The following is a 19,100-nucleotide window of genomic DNA, read 5'->3' as shown; positions in this document are numbered from 1 at the left end:
GACATCGCGTCGCTACGAGGAGTTTTGTAGAGCTTGAAGGGCGATGAGATTTCCTTGAGAAGATGAGCTGGGAGCTGCACCTTTGACCTCCGGTAGTTGGTGGTGTTGTGCAATAGTAGGGGGACTCGACGTTGGCTAATTATCAATAATCATGGAATATGATTATTGAAACAATAAAGATTATTTATTAAACAAAATAATTAGATTATTAATTGAAGATGATCAGTAATCAAATAACAATAAAACCATTAATGAGTAAGTAAGGAAGTTCAACAATTAAGAATTATTAAATCACTAATTTGAGAATGATAAAGTTTATTGATTAAGAATAATTAAATAATTAATGTAAACTTTAAGAATAATCAATCAATGAATAACAACTACTAATGAAAAACAAGTAATTATCAATTTAGAAAGTACAAGCTATCAATTAATAATGATAAGGTTATCAACCAAGAATAATGAAATAATTAGTCACAACAATAAAATCGTCAATTTAAGAATGCTACTATCTATATTAATACTCGAGAAGGGGCACCACCCTGGTTACAGGGACCAACGAATAAGTCTATAAGTATCAGTCTCATCTGATAAAGTTAAATTAATAATCTCAATAGTTAATATTAGGGATTATATAATAAACGATGAAGGGTTTGAGTTCAAGCACTGGCTATCGTTATCCAACTGTGTTCACATAAATATGCACCAATAATCACAAGATTCGAATACTTTAAGTATAAAAGGGGTTTATTAAAAAGATATAAAAGTCAAAGTTGTTCCAAATGATTCTTCATTTAACACAATCCGCTATATCCAATACAGTCGCAGCACATTTAGCACAATTGATCACACTGCCATCCTTCTGATAGGGCTGTGTGTGTGTTCGTGTGTGTGTGTGAGTGGGGGGAAGTGTATGTGTGTGTGAGAGAGAGAGAGGGAAAAAGGGGGGTCGATGACTCACGAAGTTTAAGAGGGCCGGCTTAACCCTGGGGGTTTGACTACAAAATTGGTGATGTAATATACACCAGGACTACAACTCAAAATGGCGGAGTCGCCTAAGGAATTTAGAGTCCGAATGGAGGGCGGGCCTCGATGTGTATTGCAATCAATGGTCGAAGGACCACGTAACTTAGAGTCAAGATGGTCAAAGATGGCCGACTTAAACACACGTGGGACGAAGGTCGAGGGAGGACAAAGGGATTCTTTGTCTTAGCTTAGCTTAGCTTTAGCGCCGAATGGCGTCGAGGTGCATTCAGGCCCTCCTTGATATCAGAATGACTATATGTAATGCGACTATGTGTGTGTGCGTGGGCGAGGATGTATATGTCGGCGGATGTGAGAGAATACAATAGAGAGAAAGAGAGAAACATATAGTAACACAGATCGGAGATGATCTTAAAAACGCCGTCAGAGGCGATCACACAGTGAGGCCGGCAATCCAGCTACGTAAGAGGTGTCTTTTAACAGATGCACGTCTTCTGTGAGATCGGCCTGACGGAAACACGAATCAAACAGGAAGCGCCGGATCGTCACCGCGCGCTTTTCACAATAAGATCGACACGGCGGTCTTTCTATAAAAGTACAATCATATACAAAAACACGCTAATTATTAAACTAGACTCTGCCCAGACATATGTCTCTTACTTCGTGTTGCTTCGCGGGGTTTCGTGCACGACCGGAGTAGCGCGAATCCCGGAAGGAGGAAGTGGATGATGTCCTGGCCTCGGGCCGTTGATCGCGGAGCCGCTGGGGGCGACGGCGAGATTGCGCTGGGCCGAATCGGAGAGGATTCTTCTCGTTCTCCTTGGCAAGGTCTTTGCCCGTCTCGGAGAGAATGCTTCTCGTTCTCCTTGGCAAGGTCTTTGCCCGTCTGCAGGAAGGAACAACCGTCGCCGGATTGTCCGTGGATAGCGGGGAAAGTGTCTCTGTTCTCGGCCAGCGAGTGAGGGAGAGCTTCTGCCGCGCGCTATTCAGATTAAAAGCTTTAAGTAAAAATAGGATAAAATAAGCTTACGATGTACTAAAAAAGGATAAGTTAAGCTTAAACTGGATTAGAAAAAGTAGCTTTAAACTAAAAGTGAAACTACGAAAAGATAAGTTTAAAATAAACTTATGAAAAATCAAACAGCTGTTAAGTTTGTTTCCTTTGTGTCCTGTGAATCACTGAGAACTAAACTGGAGATGCTAGCTCTAATGTGAGTGGAACTGGAAAGAAATATTTTCGGTGTGTTTGCCCTTAAATAGCACCTTAGAGGTGACTCCCGCCTTCTAGCAGGACTAAGGGTCTTAGGCCAATAGGAAGGTCAGAGTTCAAAATCTGAGGCGCGGCTAGAGACACAGCAGGGGTCATTGACAGTTTCAACTGTAGCCTGCTCCCCCCCCGTACTTTAGGCTGGAGTGGAATCTTCCACCAGTCCTCATTTTATGGTTCTCTGTGGCTGTAGGTCCCAACATCCCCCCTTTGGTCTGGAGAGTGGGACGTTAGTCGCGGTTTTCAGAGCAAACAAGGGTCAACAGTCCAATTATAATCCATGGGATAATCCTTGAGTGAAGTGGGAAAAGTGAAAAGTCAGTTCATTTTAAATGAGGTGTGTGTCCTCGGCAGAGAGAGAGCATATATGTCTGGGCAGACGGAGGCATAATCTTGACAGAGTGAGACATTTATGTCTGGGCAGACAGAGGCAAAATCTAGGCAGAGAGACGATCTACTATTCCTAAAAACACAGCACACGATTTCAGTTTCACACACTCTTCTCGGCAGTAATTGTAACATACCTATGAATTGATACGAAAGGTGAAATGAAAAGAAAGGAAAGGAAAAACGGCGCAAGAGAGACAGACAGAAATTTCTTAAATTAGTGGGATGTCTTGGGTAGCCCGGGGAGCTATCTTAGCCTTTCTTTTGGGAATGAAAAGGAGTGAGTCCAATTTCGCTTGGAGTTTCTGAATGTATCTGTGCAGAAAGAAATTTGAAACAAATAAACCCTAGTTAATACTGAAAATGGAATGAAGATTTATATTAATGCATGCTGGTGGGTTGAATTTTACGCATGCGACTATTGATGCTGTGAGTGGTTCAGTGGTTTCCATCTAGGAGTTGGGCTGCCTCCCCCCTTTCTGACGTGGGGTAGGCCTCTGCTCCTGAGATTGGGGAAGGATGGTATGGCTTAATCTGGTTTGAATGGACCCATTTGTACGTGGGGGGTCTTCTCTGTTTCGGGATCCTGATTCGGTATGCTACCGGTGAGAGTTTCCCCACGATCTCAAAGGGACCTATCCAGCTGGGGAGGAATTTCTTGGAGACCCCCACTGGTCTTATGAACTTGAAATAGAAAACCTTGTCACCCACTTCGTATTCATGGTGGGAGGTTTTCTTGTCATAGTAGGCTTTTGAAGCTTTCACACTGGCCTCCAGAGTTTCTTGTGCCAGTGCAAAGGTCGTCTTCAGATGGTCACGTAGCTCTGCCACGTACTGATGTGCAGTGTATGCGGTCACAACGCTGAGGTCTTCCGCATGGTACAACAGATGCAGGGGGAGAGTCATTTGTCTTCCTGTCATCATCTCAAAGGGGGTGACACCTGTGGAGCGGTGCGGGGTGGACCTGATTGCCATCAGCACCAGGGGAAGTTTTACGTCCCAGTCCTTTCCATTGCTTCCTACGTACTTCTTCAGCATGTGGATAATGGTCCGGTTGGCACGTTCTACTTGGCCTGACGATTGGGGGTGATGGGAGATGTGGAATCTGACTTCAACTCCAAGTATGTCGCAGAGGGAGGTCATGACGTGAGATGTGAAATGGGTTCCCCGGTCCGAATCAATTGAAAGTGGTAGGCCCCAGCGACTGAACACATGATTTAGCAGTAGGACTGCTGTGATGACGGCTGTGTCATTGGACGCTGGGAGGCATTCCACCCATTTGGTGAAGGCACAAGTAACGGTGAGCAGGTACTTGTTGCCTCGTGATGACTTTGGGACCGGTCCAATCCAATCGATCTGAAGGTGGGACCATGGAAATGAGACCCCCCTTCCTTGAAGTGGGGCGCGACTCAGTGGTGATGACGGTTGAAACTGGCAACAGGTAAGGCACCCTCGGACGTATGATTGGGTGTCATGGGCCATTGATGGCCAGTACCCGACTTGCTGCAGGGTGCTTAGAGTAGCCTTGTAACCTCTATGGCCACCGACAAGGGAATCGTGAGCGTGGGACAACATTACCCCCCGGTGGTTGGTCGGAACGACCCACCGGTTTGGTCCTTGGCCATTACGGGTGTAGATGAGCAGATCCTTTTCCATCTTCAGGTGGGGTAGTGCCGTTTGATATGCCCGTACCTCCTTGGGTTGGTCAGTGAATGGTTGGGAGTCTTGCGGGGGAGGTGTCGCGACTATCTGGCGGATGGCACTGATGACGGGATCCTGTTCCTGCATTGCAACCAAGTCTGTATCTTCAGGTTTACGACCCAGATGCAGGATCTGGTCGCAGGCTTGGGGGTTCTCTTGTCGCTCCCTTGCCTGTCGTCGGGTGATCGCGTTCACTACGCAGTTTTGGGGACTTTGAAGTCCATCGCCCTGTAGTTCCCAGTGCACGCCTTCGTCTGCTCCTAGCTTGGCTAGTCGGTCTGCTTCGTCGTTGCCGTCTTTGTCTGGTCCAGCTAGTTGGGAGTGACCTTTGACTTTCTTCCAGTAAACTATCAGCCCTTGGTCTGTTACCAACTGATCACAGGTCAGGAAGAGTTCTGAGTGCTTGACTTCCTTGTTCCTGGCATTTTTCATTCCTTTTTCCTTCCATAAGGGAAAATGGGAGATGAAACTGTGACGGGCATAGTTTGAATCTGAACAGATCACCAACTGCGTTATAGCCAGCTTGACTGCTTGTTGAAGGACGATGAGTATAGCAGCGATCTCTGCGTACTGGCTGGTCTTGGGCCCTAGCTTGTAGTGAGTTGGTTCGCTGCTGCTGTAGTTGGCCCAGGCAATGCCAGCTCCTGCCCGGAGCTGGCTCTCGTGGTGGAACGAGCAGCCATCAACATAGACCTTGGGAAGATCTTCGCAGACGTTTTCTTCATAATAACGGTGGTTGGAAGGCAGTGATGGAGTGGTTGTTGGGAGAGAGATGGGGTCTGATTGTTCATTTTCATCACAATGGTGGCACTCCGCCAAGCCTTTACCCAGGGCCATCTTGTTGTTTTGGGCGTATTTCACTTCGATGTCGTAGCCTTGCAGTGCCATCATCCATGTGGCTATGCGGCTGTTTGTGACCCGTCCTTCTCTCAGTCTTTGGCTGTTCAGGAAGGCTACGGGTTGGTGGCACGTCTCTATGATGACCTTCTGTCCTCCGATGTAGCTGCGGAAGTGTTCTACAGCCCAGACTGTGGACAGGAGTGCTTTCTCACAGTCTGAAAATTTGATTTCCACACCGCTAAGGGGTCGACTGGCGTAGGCCACAACACGCTTGTCGGTGTCGTACTTCTGTGCCAGGGCCGCACTGAGACAGTGGGAGGAGAAGCTCGCCTCGAGGTGGAACTCTTTGTCTTTGTCTGGGTAGGCCAGACAGGGTGCCGAACAGAGTTTTTCTTTCATCTGACGGAAAGATTGTTCTTGGGATTCTTCCCACTCGAAGGGCTTGTCTTTGCGCAGGAGTTCGGTGAGAGGTCTGGCTATCTCTGCGTAGTCTTCAATGAACTGGCGGGAGTAGTTACAGACCCCGAGGAAACTTCTGAGTTCTGTTAGGCGACTGGGGGCCTTGATGTCTTTGATGGCTTGTATCCACCCTGCTTGGGGTTCGATGCCATCAGCGCCGACTATCAGGCCAACATATTTCACCTTGGTGCGACACCACTGGCCTTTGGTGAGAGCCAGCTTGGCTCCTGCATTGGACAGTTGCTTGAGGACATGTCGGATCTCAGTTATGTGTTCCTCAAAGGTTTGGCTCCTCATGAGGATGTCATCCACATAAATGAGATTTCCACGTGTTGCGGCGTCACTCATGGCTTTGTGGAGAAAGATGTTGAACTCGGATGGAGAGTTTGAATATCCGAAAGGACACCGGTTCCAGGTGTACTGGCTACCTCCGAAAGAGAAAGCTAGTTTATACTGGTCGGCTTGGTCTACCTTCATAGTCCAGAATCCATTTGCCACGTCTACGGTGGAGAAGAACGTGGCTCCTTTTACTTTGGCTAGCTCTTGATCAAGGTGAATCATGGGCCAGCGGGACAGGGGGACTTGTTTGTTCAGAGGACGGTAATCGATGGTGAGACGCCATTTTCCGGTTGGTTTTAGCACTGGCCAAATGGGTGAATTGTAAGTTGAATTACATTCCCTGATTATACGTTTCTCTAACAGGGTGTCGAGGATGTCTTGAATGGACTCGTAGGCTGCCAATGGGATTTTGTACTGACGTACGAAGGTCGGAGGTGCGTTTGGATCCGTGGGGATACGCACCATGTGGAGGTCAGTGACTCCACAATCGGTAGAGTCTTTGGAGAAAATTGACTGGAAGTCAAGGAACAGATCCCGGAGCACTTTTCTCTGTGCGTCTGTTGTCAGGGCATCTGCTTTCTCTAGTTGTTGTCTGATCTCAGCCTCGAACCCGGGATATAGTTCTGCGGCCTGTGCATCCCCTGGGCTGTCCTGCCCTGGTTGAGTTGCTAGAGCATACACCATCATGTCCCCTTCTGTCGTCAGGGAGGCTCCACAAATGGCTTCATCTTGCAGTGACTCATGACGCATAACCGTGATCATGTTGGTTGGGAATGTGTGAAGGACTTGATCCACGGCGTCGTCTTTGGCTAGAGAAGGGGGAAGTTCCCCAATGACCGGTATCGTCAGCTCGAAATCGTGGAATGAGCTGTCAATCAACATTCCTATCACTTGGTGTGCTTTTAATTGAACGGGGCAGTGCGTGAGGTTTTTCACAAGCACATACGTCGTTCGGTGGTTCACTTCCAGCAGTGGCGTGCCACAGACTGCCAGGTTGAGTTCCTGGAAGGAGGGCAGCGGTTGGAAGAAGGCCTGCGGACCCGGTAACCTTTGTCCCTTGAGGATTTCAAGTCGGATCGGGGCCCCGGCGGTTCGTGGAGGAATGACCATGTCAACCTCACTGGCGACCTGGCAGGCTTGGGGAATCGTTTGTCCAGAGAGCATCTGGACTGGGTCGTTGGACAGGCAGTAGCTCTCGGCGTTGACTTGTGACCACAAAACTTGGTTTATGGTGTCCACTTGTGTTCCAAGTCTGATGAGGAGATCTGCTCCTACCAAGAATGAGAAGGGAAGTTGGGCTACTACGCTCACGAAGTGCCAGATCTGTCGTTTTCCGATTCGCACGGAGATAGCGCACACTCCAGTCGCTTTGATAGGGGTCTGTGGTATCTCTGCTGAGAGAAGTCGGTGGCAGCGTCGCACAAAAAGAGGTGGGGGTTCCAGTCTGCACAGATCAGTGTACGTTTCCATACTGATTGCGGATTTCTCGGACCAGAGTGCTACTAGGGTTTTGGAGGTCAGGATGCCGTTTAGGAAAACGTCTTCTTTGATGCGGGGAACGTATAATGACGGGTTCTCATTGTTTAAGGAACATAGGAATGAATCATGGGTTCTGAAAGTGTTTCCTGAATCATGTGGTGGCCCGGGCCCACTTGCCGTGGTCCTGATGGGATTCGGGCTGGAGTCCGTTTCTGGAAGGGGCAGGTACATCGGGGAGATTCTGCTGGGTGTCTGGATGGCAGTGACTTGAATGGGAGGACTGGCGTTAGGCTCGAGAGGTTTTGGGTTATCGACTTGAGCCCAAATGCGTCCCTGATGACAGTCGATGAGCGGGGCCAATCGATCCAGCAGGTCCTGACCGATGAGCAGTGGTTCTGTGTCGATGGAACAGATGTAGATGGGATGTGCCAGACTCATCTCTTGGAAGGTGATATCGATCCAGGCACGTTTTGTGATGGGTGACTGGTCCTGAGTGTAGCTGGTGATATTAATGTTGCAGGTTTCAATTTGCAGGGGTTTTCCAAGGGATAACATGGTTGTTTCGACTTGGGAGAAAGTGTTAGCACACATCAGGCTGATTTCCGAGCCTGAATCAAGTAGGGCCAGGGAGCTGAAGCAGCCTCCTATTACCACTGAGGTATATATGCGCTGTGCGTTGCCTTTCCGGACAAGGTCGCCCAAGAAAGTTAAGAAGGGAGCAGTGTCTGTAGTGAAGATTTCAGGGTGTGGTCTAGTGGTGCTTGAGTTTCCCCAACCGACAAAGTACACTCTGGAGGTGGGGATGGCGGACACCTGTTCTAGTCACATTGATGGGGGACCACCGTCTGGATTCTTTGGGGGACCCGGCGGTGCAGTGGGGATCTTAGAGGCATCTTGTTTCCCTACTGCCTCTGACACCCATCGGCGTATCAGATCTTCCATTTGTGGATGCATCTGTTGATGCCTTTGTGGAGGGAGCTCCTGTTGATTCCAGCGTTCCTGTTGATTCATGGGTCCCTGTCTCCTCCCATGTTCTTGTTTCTTCCAATTATCCTGCGGATTCCATGGGTCCTGTTTCTTCCAATTATCCTGCGGATTCCATGGGTCCTGTTTCTTCCCATGTTCTTGTGACCTCCCTTGTTTGGGATATTTGTTGTCATACTTCTCGTGGCGTCCTCGCTCAGCCCAATCCCTGCCTCTCTGTTGAGAGGTTGTTAGGTGCTGTGACCTCTGGTTGCGGGGCTGGGTTGACCCCTCCCTTTCTTGGTTCCTTCTAGGATCCTGTTGGACGGGTCGACGTTCACGATCCTCTCTCCTGTGGTGTGTTTTGGCCAGAGGTATCTCGTTACCCTCCAGCGCCAGATCCATGTGGGGTTGAGCTTGGATCCCCAGAACCCTGACGTCCTGTTCTTGTCCTTTGTTTTGGCGTGTTCGCGTCTCCCAGGCTAGTTGAGAGTACCTTCTCATCTCTTGCATCGAGTGGTCACCAGCTCTGCAGTGCATGGTAACATCATATCGCACACTATCGTGGAGATTGTGCAGGAACAAGGATTTGAAAGCTGTGTCGTTTTCCAGCCCGGGGGCGTTACGCCCTTGGAAGTACGCCGTTCTCAGACGTCTGTAATATTCCCTCGGAGATTCATTCTTCCTCTGCAGGACAGCGAAGGCACCGAGGGTTGCGGAGGCCTGGTCGGTGAAGAGTGAGTACTCTTCGCGCAGGGCCTGACATAGGTCGAAATAATTGTCTCTGACCTTATGTGACAGAGTTTCCATGAAGGCGTGGACGTTTCTGGCTGTCGTCTTCCAGACTAGCTTCAGCTTTTCTCTGGATGAGGGGTTGGTTATGTCCAAGAGGCAGCGTTCTACCTCACGAAGATAATCGTCCACGTTGGACCCTCGGACGTCGGGATCGAACCGATCGATGTCTTTAGACAGGGACTCGATCTGTCGGGTGCGAATTCCCTGTACCACTGGTGCTTCATGGTGCTCAGAGTCATCCGAATCCGGTTCTTCCTGGTGCTGGTCATAGAAACCATCTTCTTGGCGTGCCTTCGGATTGGTGGACCAGTTCGGATGTGACCCAGAACCAGATCGTTCAGCCGCCTGCGTGGTAGGTGGAGGATGGTTGTTAGACGGGTTCCTCCCTGATTGTGAATATCCTTCAGCCACCCAGGGCGGCGTTCTTCCGTCGTCCTGATAGGGAGCAGGTAAGTTTCGTACAGGGGGAGCCCTTTCTAAGGTGAGTTGATTTCCAACGTCAGCTGGACGGGCGTTCGGTGTTGCCTGATGGTCAAGAGTCACTGTGCTCCTAGGGGTTTCTGCTGGCTCCGTCCTTGCATTGGCCGGGGTGGATCTCTGATCAACGTTATTGATAAGCCAGGGTGAATCAGTTTCGGCCACCTGACGTTGGCGTGGCCGTGCTTGCAGTTGCTCTTCTGGTGTCTCTACTTCACTGGCTTCTCCGGATAAGGTGTCAATTCTTGACCTTGTTTCCATTCCAGAGGGCCACAGACCGTTTCCTATGTATCTTGCCTCTCTTTCACTCTGACGTTTGACCTGCTCGCGCAGGTTTTCGCACTCCTGCAGTGCCTGGTCCCATTCTTCACGGGACCTATCAACTTCCTGTTGTAAAGAGGAATTCCTCCCTTGCAAATGGGACTTTTCATTAAGCTCTGCCTGATGTACTGCTTCCATGGCACTGATCTCGTCAGAGTGTTGTTTGGCTTTCATCTGGGATCGGCGGTCGTACAGGATGGCCAGTTGGCCCAGAAGTTTGGTTACTGAGCGTTGGGGGCCAAAAGGGTCTTCCATGTACGTGACTATTTCCTTTATCTTGTCATCGCAGGCACTGACATCGTAACCACTGAACTCACTCACCTCATCAACCGACAGCTTCACCAGATCTGCGACCAAATGTGGCATGTCGTCTGGCCTTGAAGAGGCCTGCGCCCCACTTTGGTCAGAGTTACTCATTGTCTAAGTATTATAAGACAATCAGTGGATTACTTAAGCTCGCTGGGATACCAGCGGGTAACAATCTTAAATTGCACTATACGATCAGAAACACGGGTGAGCTCTACCCTGTGTCTATCACGTAACTTTAGGCAGGATAGCTCGGCGGCTCAATCCTCTAGACCTAGTAAGCAACAATTAATCTCAAAATCAAAACTAACATGCAGAAAATCTCCAATCAAAGTTACTAACAACTGAAAATGCGGTCAGCAACCAACCACGGTTACGCAAAGCCCTAATATACCTGCTTGGCAAAGGTTTAAGGGAATCAAAAATAAAATTTTGAAAAGAAAAATAAATCTCTTGAATATTTTTTCTTAACAATCAATTATGATCAATTTTGAAATTTCGGAGAAAGAAGAAAAAATAAAAATTATTAATTTTGGAAGAAGAAAAAAAATTAATAAAATTTAAATTTAATAAAAAAAATTAAGTTTATCGAAAAATAAATCTATCGAAAATTAAATTTATTGAAAAATTTAACTATTGAAAAATTAATTTATTGAAAAATTAATTTATTAAAAAAAATCAACTTATTGAAAAATCAATTTATCGAAAAACTAAATTTATTGAAAAAAAATAATTTATTGAAAAAATCAATTTATCGAAAATTAAATTTATTAAAAAATTTAACTATTGAAAAATTAATTTATTGAAAAATTAATTTATTGAAAAATTAACTTATTGAAAAATCAATTTATTGAAAAATTAAATTTATTGAAAAATTAATTTATTGAAAAATCAATTTATCGAAAAAATTAAATTCATTGAAAGGATAATTTATTGAAAAATCAATTTATCGAAAAATTAAACTTATTGAAAAGTTAATTTATTGAAAAATCTATTTATTGAAACAAATTACTCTATTGAAAATCAACTTATTGAAAAATCAATTTATTGAAAACTAAGTTGGATTATTGTACATAGATATTATGACACAGTTGGAATAAGATAGCCTCACACGGGGCACCATTTATGTTGTGCAATAGTAGGGGGACTCGACGTTGGCTAATTATCAATAATCATGGAATATGATTATTGAAACAATAAAGATTATTTATTAAACAAAATAATTAGATTATTAATTGAAGATGATCAGTAATCAAATAACAATAAAACCATTAATGAGTAAGTAAGGAAGTTCAACAATTAAGAATTATTAAATCACTAATTTGAGAATGATAAAGTTTATTGATTAAGAATAATTAAATAATTAATGTAAACTTTAAGAATAATCAATCAATGAATAACAACTACTAATGAAAAACAAGTAATTATCAATTTAGAAAGTACAAGCTATCAATTAATAATGATAAGGTTATCAACCAAGAATAATGAAATAATTAGTCACAACAATAAAATCGTCAATTTAAGAATGCTACTATCTATATTAATACTCGAGAAGGGGCACCACCCTGGTTACAGGGACCAACGAATAAGTCTATAAGTATCAGTCTCATCTGATAAAGTTAAATTAATAATCTCAATAGTTAATATTAGGGATTATATAATAAACGATGAAGGGTTTGAGTTCAAGCACTGGCTATCGTTATCCAACTGTGTTCACATAAATATGCACCAATAATCACAAGATTCGAATACTTTAAGTATAAAAGGGGTTTATTAAAAAGATATAAAAGTCAAAGTTGTTCCAAATGATTCTTCATTTAACACAATCCGCTATATCCAATACAGTCGCAGCACATTTATCACAATTGATCACACTGCCATCCTTCTGATAGGGCTGTGTGTGTGTTCGTGTGTGTGTGTGAGTGGGGGGAAGTGTATGTGTGTGTGAGAGAGAGAGAGGGAAAAAGGGGGGTCGATGACTCACGAAGTTTAAGAGGGCCGGCTTAACCCTGGGGGTTTGACTACAAAATTGGTGATGTAATATACACCAGGACTACAACTCAAAATGGCGGAGTCGCCTAAGGAATTTAGAGTCCGAATGGAGGGCGGGCCTCGATGTGTATTGCAATCAATGGTCGAAGGACCACGTAACTTAGAGTCAAGATGGTCAAAGATGGCCGACTTAAACACACGTGGGACGAAGGTCGAGGGAGGACAAAGGGATTCTTTGTCTTAGCTTAGCTTAGCTTTAGCGCCGAATGGCGTCGAGGTGCATTCAGGCCCTCCTTGATATCAGAATGACTATATGTAATGCGACTATGTGTGTGTGCGTGGGCGAGGATGTATATGTCGGCGGATGTGAGAGAATACAATAGAGAGAAAGAGAGAAACATATAGTAACACAGATCGGAGATGATCTTAAAAACGCCGTCAGAGGCGATCACACAGTGAGGCCGGCAATCCAGCTACGTAAGAGGTGTCTTTTAACAGATGCACGTCTTCTGTGAGATCGGCCTGACGGAAACACGAATCAAACAGGAAGCGCCGGATCGTCACCGCGCGCTTTTCACAATAAGATCGACACGGCGGTCTTTCTATAAAAGTACAATCATATACAAAAACACGCTAATTATTAAACTAGACTCTGCCCAGACATATGTCTCTTACTTCGTGTTGCTTCGCGGGGTTTCGTGCACGACCGGAGTAGCGCGAATCCCGGAAGGAGGAAGTGGATGATGTCCTGGCCTCGGGCCGTTGATCGCGGGGCCGCTGGGGGCGACGGCGAGATTGCGCTGGGCCGAATCGGAGAGGATTCTTCTCGTTCTCCTTGGCAAGGTCTTTGCCCGTCTCGGAGAGAATGCTTCTCGTTCTCCTTGGCAAGGTCTTTGCCCGTCTGCAGGAAGGAACAACCGTCGCCGGATTGTCCGTGGATGGCGGGGAAAGTGTCTCTGTTCTCGGCCAGCGAGTGAGGGAGAGCTTCTGCCGCGCGCTATTCAGATTAAAAGCTTTAAGTAAAAATAGGATAAAATAAGCTTACGATGTACTAAAAAAGGATAAGTTAAGCTTAAACTGGATTAGAAAAAGTAGCTTTAAACTAAAAGTGAAACTACGAAAAGATAAGTTTAAAATAAACTTATGAAAAATCAAACAGCTGTTAAGTTTGTTTCCTTTGTGTCCTGTGAATCACTGAGAACTAAACTGGAGATGCTAGCTCTAATGTGAGTGGAACTGGAAAGAAATATTTTCGGTGTGTTTGCCCTTAAATAGCACCTTAGAGGTGACTCCCGCCTTCTAGCAGGACTAAGGGTCTTAGGCCAATAGGAAGGTCAGAGTTCAAAATCTGAGGCGCGGCTAGAGACACAGCAGGGGTCATTGACAGTTTCAACTGTAGCCTGCTCCCCCCCCGTACTTTAGGCTGGAGTGGAATCTTCCACCAGTCCTCATTTTATGGTTCTCTGTGGCTGTAGGTCCCAACAGTGGGAAGAGAAGATTAGGCTGGGGCAGCCAGGCCCTCTCCTCAGCAATGCAGGAGAAACGGCTGGAAAGCCCTGCTGTCCTTGGTGGGATGGGAGAAAGAAAGAGAAAGAGAGGGGAGACCTCTCCTTATATTGGCCCCGGTGACCTCACAGGTCTTGGACCAGAGTGACCAATAGGAGTGACCCTCGTGGTTCTTGACACCTTTGTGTGACATTGCCCAGATCCCAGGACATGCAGCATCCTGTTACATCCTCTGGGAGACGGAGTTCCTTGACTGTTTTAAGACAAAGGGAACATGTGGCACTCTGGGAGACTGAGTTCACTCCAGAACATGCGGCTTGCTTGTTTCAAGTTTGACTGAAGGGAGGCCTGTGGTTTGCACAAAAACCATGTCCCAACAATTTAATCTAAAAACATCTAACATATAACATAGTCCAACAATTTAAATTTAAATGAAGGCTAGCAGCAGTTTACAGGGTGAAGGAGTGAGGAATATAAAATTAAATAATATGCATATATGTGTGGTAAGTAAGTGTAGTTGTATGAATGGGGGAGAAGAATGTACATGGTGATGGCGACTGTTCAGTGGGTCAGTGTTGGTTGTTCAGAAGCCTTACGGCCTGGGGGGGGGAAGAAGCTGTTTGTTAGTCTGGTAGTCCGTACTCGGATGCTCCGGAAACGTCTGCCAGACCGCAGCAGTGTGAGAAGTCCAGTGCCTGGGTGGCTGTGGTCCTTGATGATCTTCCGTGCTTTTCTCAGGCATCTTGTGTTGTAGATGTCTTGCACGGAAGGGAGATGGCAGCCGATGATGCACAACCGTAGTATTTTAACCAGCCGAGGCAGAATCACCACAAGCTACAACACCGTGAAACAACGTTTTATTCTCCTGTATAAACCACAAGCCTGTACAACAGCTACTGTATTTATCTTTTTTATGAAAAACAGGTTTTATTCACGATGTCTAGAAGAGGATCGACACTATGGAAGTGTTTTCACAACCTTTACCATCAAGTCGGCTCGTGTGGATGAGGAAAAGAAACAAGGTTCATTTCAAGGAGAAGCAGGAAATCAATGGATCATCCCCAGTAGATTATGGGACGTGTAGTTCCTTCACTCTTAAAGATAATTCTAATTGAATGGTTAAGGATTCATCTTGTAGCTGGTCCACCTGGTTCTGGGATTAAAAATCTTTATGAGGATTTTCTGAAATGTCAACGGAGAAAGTGATAAGAAACGTTCTTGTTGAACTGGAGACGTTGTAGAAGTTCACTGTTACGCTCTGTTGTCAAATATATCAGCGTCCAGCTCTGAACACTATGAATCCTTCATCAGTCACGTGCACTGAGAGCAGGCTGAGGGCTTTTCATCTTATTTGGCCATGAGCTGAATCACTGCTACAATGAAGTGTGCACCAAAGAATGTTTGGTTTTAAATTTGATTGATTGCTTCGACCTGCTGACCACCTCAAGCACATCTACTATTAGAATTACTTCACTGAATTTTATACACAAGCATTTGATGTGAAACGACTTCTTCAGGGTCAGTAATAAAGCATCATGTTGGATTATGTCGACTCTTTCCCTCTGGACGACACAGTGTGTGTGTAACGTCCCATGAGGCTGTGACCACTGGCTGATAATTAGGTGTTTACAGAGCGGCTGTAATCAGCTCCCCCGACACTCACAGACGACTTCTGATCACGTCTTACTACACATCATCACAGTATCTTGTATATTGGAAACTGATTGTTTCATAGTTACTTTATGGACACACACACGTCATGGGTCACTTTGAGGGATGTCTCCCTGACCATCTACTGATAAATCAGTAAAGTAGAGTAAACTCAGCTTTGTTCACTACGCTTTGGTCTGGAATGTGTCCCTAATGGCAGCCTATGATTAGGGTTGCAAAATTCCGGGAATATCTCAAGCTGGATATACGGGAATATACGGGAATTAACGGGAAATTGTGTGGGTAATTTATACTAACTGTATTTAGCTTGTCATATACAGACATAAATATAAACATTTGTTTTGTCATATGCTGATTTGAGCCCTGAGAAAACTTTGGGCACTTGACTATATGCTTCTGGATCTGTGTCATTCTTAACATAGGTTTTTGCATCATATTTGCAAATGTACACTGCCTTTCCTTCTACATTGGCTGGGATGAAATGTCTCCACACATGAGATAGTGCACGTGGAATTGCTCTGTAGAATAAGATGAGAAAAAAGCATTTAAAAAAACACTAATGCAATGCTAGAGATGTAAAAAGTTGGCCAAACAGTTGGAATCGTCTTTAAAAATATTTTACAATTGATGGATTAATTAATAGAAATAGGCTAGAGGAACAGATGAACAATCCTCAATCAGCATGTTAATATATTTCCCCCAGTAATATCATCGAAACTTACCTGACTAGTCCTTCACACTACAGCAGGCCTCAATAGCTCTGCTGTAGAGTGAAGGATGCTGGGAATTATCTGCACAAGTGATGGAGAAATGCACAGTGGAGGGTGGAAATTCAACGTGCAGCATGTGCTACATTCCATACATCTTTAAAATAGAGTTTTGAATGATGTTTTTATTGCTTAGCGTTTAATTTGCGTACATTTGTTTTTTTTCAAAATTCCCCAAATTCCCAAGCTGAATATTCCTATGGAACGTTTACGGAAAGTTTACGGAATTTACCTGAAAATGTTCCACCCCTTTGCAACCCTACCTATGACACAATCCCACACACACAAACACACACACACACACACACACACACACTTTACCACCATGTCACGTTCATACAGCTTATGAAAGAGTTTTCATTGACCACACTTTGTCCAGAGCACTTTAATGACACATTGCTTCATAATGAAAGGTCACCAGCAAAAGAAGGAATAAAGATCTTTGAAATGCAGTCGTATTCTACTTCATTTAAAGATGTTAGTATTTGAAACACTGACTTTCAACACCGTACAGTTTACAACTTCTGAAATATTGATCCTCATTTTGTGACCTTTAGGAACTGAAACAATACAAATACAGTGACACTAATATGTCTCCCTGTAAAGATGCTGTTGGATGGTGTTAAGGAAGCTGGTACATCTCATCATCACTGCAGGTAAAAGACCTGACATCAGATCACAGTGTAGATATTTTAATGGGATTCGACCTGGAACAACAAATGTTTGAGGTGTTTGGAGATTTCTTTCATTTTCAGTCCGTATATAAATGGATTAAGAAGAGGATGATACACCATTATTTGTAATGTCAATATGAAACGGGCAAGTTTTGGTATATCTGATTCCAAACGAACTATAAAACAGTCATATGCAATAAAAACGGAAAGATTGATAAGAACCAGCAGGTGAGGTAAACAGGTCTGTAGAGCTTTTGTCCTCGTTGTTTTAAACCTTCTGTTAGTGACGATGAGTATCCTGATGTATGTAAAAACTATGAAGAGCATCGGGAGAAGACAAATATTCACTAACAGAAACACTCCATAAATGGACAGAGCCACTGAGGGCACACATTGAAGTGTGAAAATGGACGTGTTGCAGAAGAGGCCTTTCAGACTGTTGTGACAGATCTTTACATTAATATACAATACAACTGATATTCCAAGTTCACAAGCAGGAACAAACCAAGCTATGAAGAGAAAGACTTTTACAGTTGTCTTCCTCATGATGGTTGAATATTGCAGAGGTTTACATATGGACACATATCTGTCATAAGCCATGGCCGACAACAATAGAAACTCTGACGTGGTCATAGTGTAATACACAGCAGCTTGAAAGAGACAACGTGGGAAAGTCGTGATCTGTTCTTCAGATAAGAAGTCGATCAAAAGCTTGGGGTAGATTGTTGTGCTGTAAAGAATAGAGTTGATTAACAAAGCTGCAATGAAGATGTACATCGGCTCATGGAGGTTTTTGTGAATCACAATAAGATACACAATGGTGGAATTCAAACAGATTATTATAATATATAATACAAACATGACCACAAAATACAAATGTCTGTATTTCTGCAACTCCACATGTCCATCGAAAGTTATATACGTTACATTGACTTCATCATCCATCAGGCTTCTGAAAAACAGACTGAATCAGTAACAAGTGCAGATCATACAACAGCCGTTCATAAAGATCCTGTAACAAGTCTCCCTGAGAGGAGTTCAGGAGCCTGTGGCCTGTAGGAGATTCACTCACAGACTCCAGAGGCACAGACAGTGGAGGGCTGCACTCTGGCTTTTTATCAGACTGCTTCACCCTCCATGAATCTCATTAAACTCTCCAACAACATGTCAACAACTTCAGAAAACTCCAGGGTCCTGGACCCAGAGGTTTTCTTCCTCTTGTTAGTTTCTACACATTGTTTTCTAATGTTTCAAATCAAATCAAATCAAATCAGATCAAAGTTTATCGTCACATGCACCAAATAGCTTAGTGTCATCAGAGCAGTGAAATTCTTATGACCTGACGGGAAGTACAACATAAAAATAAATAACATATAACATATAACATTTAACCAAATAACATCTAACATATAAAATATAACATATTACATTTAACCTAATAACATATAACATATTACATATAACATTTAACCTAATAACATATAACATATAACATATAACATAGTGCAAAGATTTAAATTTAAATGAAGGCTAGCAGCAGTTTACCGAAGGAAGGAGTGAGGAATATTAAATTAAACGACAGGCGATTTCATGCCTGTTGCGGTCGGTGAAGAGAGAGTGATCAATGAACAAGCGCCAGTCTCAGCGTTGCATTCATTTTGCGCCTTGCGGCAAGGATAAACGCTTCACTTCCTGTAGCCAGCAGGTGGCGCTGTTGAGCAATTTTACCACGCCTATTTCCAAATACTCCAGAATACGTAAGTTTTCACCACTTTCTAATTAACTGCAAACTTTAAAAGATTTTTGAGCACGTTGAAGCCCTCACAAAGCCAATTCACTAAGCTCAGAATAATCCTAACAATTTCAATTGGGCCTCCCACCATTCGGTGATCGGGCCCTAATAATATGCATATATGTGTAGTAAGTAAGTAGTAAGTGTAGTTGTATGAATGGGGAACAAGAATGTACATGGTGATTGCGACTGTTCATTGGGTCAGTGTTGGTTGTTCAGAAGCCTAATGGCCTGGGGGGGGAGAAGCTGTTTGTTAGTCTGGTAGTCCGTACTCGAATGCTCCGGAAACGTCTGCCAGACCGCAGCAGTGTGAGAAGTCCACAGCCTGGGTGGCTGTGGTCCTTGATGATCTTCCGTGCTTTTCTCAGGCATCTTGTGTT

The 19,100-nt window shown here is 44.5% G+C and overlaps 1 protein-coding gene across 1 annotated transcript; it reads right to left on the bottom strand.

The window, feature by feature from the left end:
• Window positions 1-16,946: 16,946 nt before the first annotated feature.
• Window positions 16,947-17,885, bottom strand: LOC128456095 (olfactory receptor 13C9-like). The gene has a single exon (XM_053440145.1). It carries the CDS (start codon window positions 17,871-17,873, stop codon window positions 16,947-16,949), a length of 927 nt encoding a protein of 308 aa, XP_053296120.1. The 5' UTR covers window positions 17,874-17,885.
• Between the last annotated feature and the right edge of the window lie 1,215 nt (window positions 17,886-19,100).

The sequence above is a fragment of the Pleuronectes platessa genome, chromosome 14, assembly GCF_947347685.1.
Source record: "Pleuronectes platessa chromosome 14, fPlePla1.1, whole genome shotgun sequence".
NCBI classification, from domain to species: Eukaryota; Metazoa; Chordata; class Actinopteri; order Pleuronectiformes; family Pleuronectidae; genus Pleuronectes; species Pleuronectes platessa.
Note: the sequence above shows the minus strand (reverse complement) of the source record. Positions and strands in the feature narration are given on the sequence as shown.